The sequence below is a fragment of the Sinocyclocheilus anshuiensis genome, unplaced genomic scaffold, assembly GCF_001515605.1.
Source record: "Sinocyclocheilus anshuiensis isolate Anshui unplaced genomic scaffold, SAMN03320099.WGS_v1.1 scaffold1082, whole genome shotgun sequence".
In the NCBI taxonomy this organism is placed as follows: domain Eukaryota; kingdom Metazoa; phylum Chordata; class Actinopteri; order Cypriniformes; family Cyprinidae; genus Sinocyclocheilus; species Sinocyclocheilus anshuiensis.
In genome coordinates this window covers 1213307-1219657 of record NW_015542379.1, presented here as the reverse complement: position 1 = coordinate 1219657, position 6351 = coordinate 1213307, and the positions used below count along the sequence as shown (strand labels likewise).

Below are 6351 nucleotides of genomic sequence, written 5' to 3'. Positions count from 1 at the left end.
CATACATACATACATACATACATACACATCTGACATGAGAACAGACAAAACAAAACAAAAAAACATTTAAATAGTAAAGAGGGGAGAAGTGCAAACAGGTTGTGTCCGGGGTGAGAGGGGTCTTTGATGATGTTTCCTGCCCGTTTCTTCACTCTGGAGTTGTACAAGTCCTGAAGACTGGGCAGGTGCACACCAATGATTCTTTCATTAGTTGACATCTCTGAAATCTGGCCAGTACTGGTATTTTATGAAACGGGTTATAGTTAATGTTTATTGTTAGATAATAGACATTTATAGTATGATATACAGTTAGATAACTTGAGAAACACCTTATTAGCGATCATAACCAGATGCTAGTTGTTATATTTTTTTAAGTTTTTAGTCTTTCTGTAGTCTTTCTCCCCTGTAGGGGGTTGAATGGGTTTTAGTAAAGACTGCCCAGTCAAGGAATACAATAAAGAGTTTCGCTGAATGCAACTGGTTGCCTTTTGTGTTTTTTTTTTAAACATTTTGAACTTTTTTTATTGGGCTAAATTCCATATTTGCTTGCCTTTTGTAATATTCATTTATGTTGTATGCTTACGTGAATATCATAAAATAACAAGTAATTAACCTTTTTAAATTTGACATATAAAAAAAAAAAGTTACACAAATCAAATGTTTTATAATGTCTAAATATATATTCAAATGCAAAACCTAAAAAAAAAAAAAAAAAAAAAAAAAATAAAAAAAAAAAAAGCGATTTGCAGCTCCAACGTTACTACAAACAACAATAAAGGTGCAAATGTGTGTGTATGTATATATACATACATGCATACAAACATATAGTTTTTTAAAATTATTTATTTAAAAAAGGGTAAATAATAACTAGACAATGGAAAATTAAACTTAATATTATTATAAATCATTATGATTAATAATGGCTCCTGATCATTAGGCCTATAGCAAGGCTTCAAAATATTAATTTAAAATGTTTTTTTTTTTAAATTAAACTTCAAAACAAATGTTTTACAGTTTTATCTTAAAAAAACAAAAAAAAAAAAAAAAAAAAAAAAGAAAGTAATCAGTCATGACCGGTAAAACTCTTTTGAGCAATTAGAGTAGCGCTAAATACATAATCTATATTTATTAAACAGCCATACGGGTTTCTAGTGGTTAAACCATGGCATTACATATGAATATTGTTTTTGGCCACCAAACGCCTCTAATTTACCTGTTTGCACTTGAATTTAGAAATGGTCTGTCTATTTTAAACCTAAATAGTACACTAATTGTAATATAAATAATAAGCATATTAGAAAATGTTATATTTTAAATGATCATTCATGGATCATAATTATTGCACATATTATTTCGTACCAAATATCGCCTCAAAATAGTAACTAAATAAAACGGAACTAAAATATAGTACAATAATTTTAATGATTAAAAGTTAAATGTAAGGTGTTTGGTCACATCTGACTGACAAGGAGTATGAGAACATATTAATGCTGTCTCTTTATCACTCCCCAGAATTAAATGCTATTGTAAAGCATAGCCAGAGTAGTTATCAATGCACATTATGTGTTAATAATTACTAGACCATTTGAATCCACATGGATTATCTATTTTAAATTCACACATTGTACTCAACACCACTAAAACTTTTTCTGATGAAAAGGTCGTGTCTCCAAACGGCCAGTTTTGATCTCGATGCTCCTCGGGTACATTTTTACAAATAGCGTGGTCCTGCCCTCGGATCAATATCTTCTGGGACGCGATCTCAGAAGCCCTGTCTGGGAACATTCCCTCTAAACCTAATATTATGTAACTGAACCATAGTTGAGTTTTGAGTTTTATGTTTGGCCCCCTGGACTGACTGCAGCAAAACAATAACCAGGTGTTTTCTGTCAGTGAGCCCGGTTTTCCCTCACCACTAAACCAGCCACTCACATACTCTGTTCCAGCACATTTATTTATTTAATTAATTAATTTATTTGTTTGTTCATTCGTTCGTTCAGTCAGTCAGTCAGTCTTTCGGCGAAAATCGTTTTTGCCTGCTGACAAAAATATTACCATATATCATCTTTAATAATTTTAATCAATTTACTGAGCAAAAAGTCAATTTAGAGTGAAAAATTAAACCAAAATATTAAAACATTATTTTTTACATTTATTTTTTGCTCTCTCCCTTTTCTGTCTTTTTTTTATTTATTTTTTTTACAATTCAATCGTTAAACATTAAAACCTGATTAAAACCTGACTCCACTATTGTAATGCAGTATTGTGAATTATTGTTTTAGTTATTCATTCATCTAAAACATTCAAAATAGTTTTGAGTCAGTGTTATTTTAGTATCACTGATATACTATTATAGTTTTTCTTGTTATTTTGATTGAAACAATTTATGATTAGAATTTTATTTTACGTTTTAGCAATTTTGTTGTGTTTTTTTTGTCATTTTTTATTTGTTTAAAAATACAGATTTAAGATGTAACATTTGTATTGTAATACATTTTGATTAAAAATAAAAATAAAACAATATAAAGGACACAATGTAAAGAAATTACATTATAAAATAATATTTCTTATTTCTTATCTGTATTCATAGATTTCAACAGGGTTGCAGTTACATAACCGGATGGCAGGCGAATACTTTTTTTAATTTTTTAATTTTTTTTAATAAATTAGGCAGTTTTGTTTAACATTTTAGTTTAAATTATTTTAGTTATTTAGTACTTAAATATAAAAAAAGTCTTATTTTCATTTTGTTTAAATTTTATTTTATTTCAGTTAATGTTTAGTTCAAGTAATAACATTTTCTATGGTTTTAGTTTTAGTTAATCTTAAAGGTGGGGTAAGCAATTTTTCAGAAACGCTTTAGAAAACTGATTCGGGCCGAATAGCAAAACAAACTTGTAGCCAATCAGCAGTAAGGGGCGTGTCTACTCATGATGTGGAGGAGAGAGTGTTCAGTGCACAGAACGGACATTAGCGAGCCGAACGACAGAAAGATAGAGGTGGTGGATAAAAAACAAAAGAGGAAAACGTCTGCGGAACAAACGAAGACTTAAGGCAATAAGGCAAGAAGTAGGACCCGTGTAAATATTGGATCAGCTTTCCAGCGCTGGAGAGAACTCAAGGAGCGGAAGGCCTGCGATTGGATGCCGAGGTTGCTTTGCAGCATCACTGATTATAATGAGTTCTATAGTATTTTGTCGCGCCGCACCGCTCGCGTCTGGTGTAGACACGGTGTTACATTGGTTTTGCTTTGTTTCACAGAACTAATCGTTGCCTGGGTTGTGTACGTATGTGTGGGGCGGAGCTATCAAAATAAAGGCGAGACCCTTTTGGGGTAGGGGCGTGTTTGTTTTGGTGATCTCAAATGTCAACATTGGCTACCAGAAATCACTTACCCCACCTTTAATAACCCTGTTTTGAATCAAACAATCATACTCTTTATACAAACATACATTTGCATATTGTGTGTATTGTGGATAATGTATTGTTAGGCCGAGTTATATTCTTTTTACTTGAAAAACAAAAAAGTTAATCACAAAAAGAAGATTAATAACAATGCAGTGATGTCATCATTAAGTGACTTGGCGGGGCGTCCTTTAAAACAGCCAGGACTTTGTGAAACTCAGCGGAAGTTGTACTGCGGCTGATTGCTATTTGATTTGCCACACAGCTTGATTTGTTTTGTGCCACATCATGCTGCAGAAGTGAGAAGATGCTCCGAGGAGATGCTTTTGAGTGTCGGGATTTCATCCGTTAGAAGCTGAGAGTCGACTGCACTGACAAAGAGATGAGAGTGTTTAAAATGCGGGCTGTGTCTTTGGGAGGTACTAAGAGGAGGAAGAATATTCCAGTGGGGCGAGCGAGGAGTTATGTGCTCAACCTGTGAAATGAATTATTACCGAGAGCTAATTAAAACTCAGGCTGACACGTGCAAAAGTATATATATATATGCATGCACACACAGAGCTCTTTGCCATTACAGGGTTAGGTATGCGCCTCGGAGCCGCCGGGGGACTTTTACACATTAATCTTGCGGTTTAAATTCCTCAAGGTGTCAGAACGTTACACACCACGATGCAGGAGGGAACACAGCAGGACAAATTAATTGAATTCTGGGACTACAATGCGATTTTTTTCCTGATGACCTCTGTGTGTATTAGTCTCATGTTACTGAGCATATTTCTACCAATGGAGTGTGAAATTAATGCAGGCATTGATGTGACTGTCTAGAAATACAAAGGAGTCAGAGATCTGGTTGAATAAAATAAGAAAGCAAGTTTGTTTGCGTTTGCTTCAGTAGTTTCAGTTTTATGACCAATGGCAGATTAGTGGAACTGGGAAACCTGTTTGGAAACTACTAATTGCAGTACACAGTATGTATACAGTGCACAGTATGCACATTTACTGTATGAATACGTATTTGGATGAACTTTTACATTTGCAAACGTGCAATATGCAACAAAGCACACTATATTTAATACTGTATCCCACAATGCAATCCACACAATTTGACCATCCATTACTACTGTGATTTCTGCATTTGTATTTTAAATACAATACCGGTCAAAAGTTTTTGAACAGTAAGATTTTTTTTTTTTTTTTTTTTTTTTTAAATTTTTTTTTTTGGTCGTTTGACTGAGTTAAAAGTCCGCATGATTAGGAAATAAAAAATATTGATCTGTTATGTCTTATCTGTAGATACCAGGAGAGTGTCTACTGCCAGCAGTGACCTCTCAGGACCAGGGAAAGATCTGTGTGATCATAGATCTGGATGAAACACTGGTGCATAGCTCCTTTAAGGTACACCCAGGTTATTAACACTGATTGATATTGTAAATTTGTAATTTTAAGGAGCTTCATACTGTGTAACTAAGAATAGGTGCATATGAAATATTAGCTGTACTGTAATTATTGCATGTAAGCAACAATTATTGGCATGCAAACAACTGTGTTAATAACAGTTTATCACTCCACTGGTGTTTTTAACCGTATCCACATTGTTTTTGTAGCCAATAAGCAATGCAGATTTCATTGTGCCTGTGGACATTGAGGGGACCACACACCAGGTGAGATCTGATAAATGTTTGTGTATGTGAGAAACAGCAGTAATCCCCTGCCAGTGCGCACTGACTTGAATTGTGCTGGAGGAGAGTGGAGATGTTAATGTAGTATATTTAAAAGTGAATGATGAGCGCCATCTGCTGGACTGATGTAAGAGCAACTTTTCAGATTGTGACATCAGCGCACAATCACAAGATTGCCCATTAATTCATTTATTTAACTGCATTTGGCCTCTGCCTGGTTCAAGTAATCCAGGATAGGTTAGTTCCCACTAGTACGGCCTATTCTTGATTACTTGTTTCAGGAGGAGGCTACGAGCGACAGCACTAAATGGATCTACAGAACATTTTGTGATTAATTTTATTTACAGAATGTTGCAACTCTAAAGCCTCTACATTTGAATGGTGAATTAAAATCATTAGTCACATGAACAACAACGAACCCATCTGTGTTTTAGGTGTATGTGTTGAAGAGGCCATACGTGGATGAGTTTCTCCAGAGGATGGGAGAACTGTTTGAATGTGTTCTGTTCACTGCCAGCCTTGCTAAGGTATTCATTATTAGGAGCTTCGGGAAATAGAAATTCCTCACTAGTGCTGGTCAGTTATGCTCCTGTAGTGTTAGATTTATTTTCTTCTCCAGTAACAAAGTGTCTTTAACCCATCCCTCCTTGTCCTCATTCATGGCTGTTAGTATGCAGACCCTGTGACTGACCTGCTGGATCAGTGTGGCGTGTTCCGCACACGCCTCTTCCGTGAATCTTGCGTCTTCTATCAAGGCTGCTATGTTAAAGACCTGAGTCGCCTCGGCCGTGAGCTCCACAAAACCCTGATCCTGGACAACTCCCCTGCCTCCTACATCTTCCACCCCGAGAATGCTGTGGGTTTCACTGTCCTGCCGCTATTTAGCGTTTTTGTTAAAGCCTGCCTTCTAGATTCTCCCTCTTGCTATTTAAAGGGTTAGTTCACCCAGAAATGAAAATTCTGTTATTAGTTAGTGCCATGTTATTCCAAACCTGTAAGACCTCTGTTCATCTTTGGAACACAAATTAAGATATGTTTGATGAAATCCGAGTGCTTTCTGACCCTGCACAGGCACATTCAAGACCCAGAAAGGTAGTAAGGACATTGTTAAAATAGCCCATGTGACATCAGTGGTTCAACATTCATTTTATGAAGCTACGAGAATACTTTTTGTGTGCAAAGAAAACGAAACAAAAAAAACCCAGACTTCATTCAACAATTCTTCTCTTCCGTGTCGGTCTCTGCTGCGCGTTCATGACCGTACCAC

General features: G+C 35.3%; 2 protein-coding genes across 4 annotated transcripts in view; one reads left to right on the top strand and one right to left on the bottom strand.

Moving 5' to 3' along the window:
- Positions 1-6069, top strand: part of LOC107692507 (carboxy-terminal domain RNA polymerase II polypeptide A small phosphatase 2-like) — an 8307-nt gene extending 2238 nt beyond the window's left edge. The window contains exons 3-6 of the mRNA XM_016491594.1: positions 4699-4800; positions 5010-5066; positions 5519-5611; positions 5755-6069. Coding sequence (XP_016347080.1) covers positions 4699-4800; positions 5010-5066; positions 5519-5611; positions 5755-6024 — 522 coding nt within the window. The 3' untranslated portion in view covers positions 6025-6069. The remainder of the gene's footprint in view (positions 1-4698; positions 4801-5009; positions 5067-5518; positions 5612-5754) is intronic.
- LOC107692477 (leucine-rich repeat and fibronectin type III domain-containing protein 1-like protein) overlaps positions 1-6351 on the bottom strand; it is a 175668-nt gene that overhangs the window by 50539 nt on the left and 118778 nt on the right. The window lies entirely within an intron of this gene.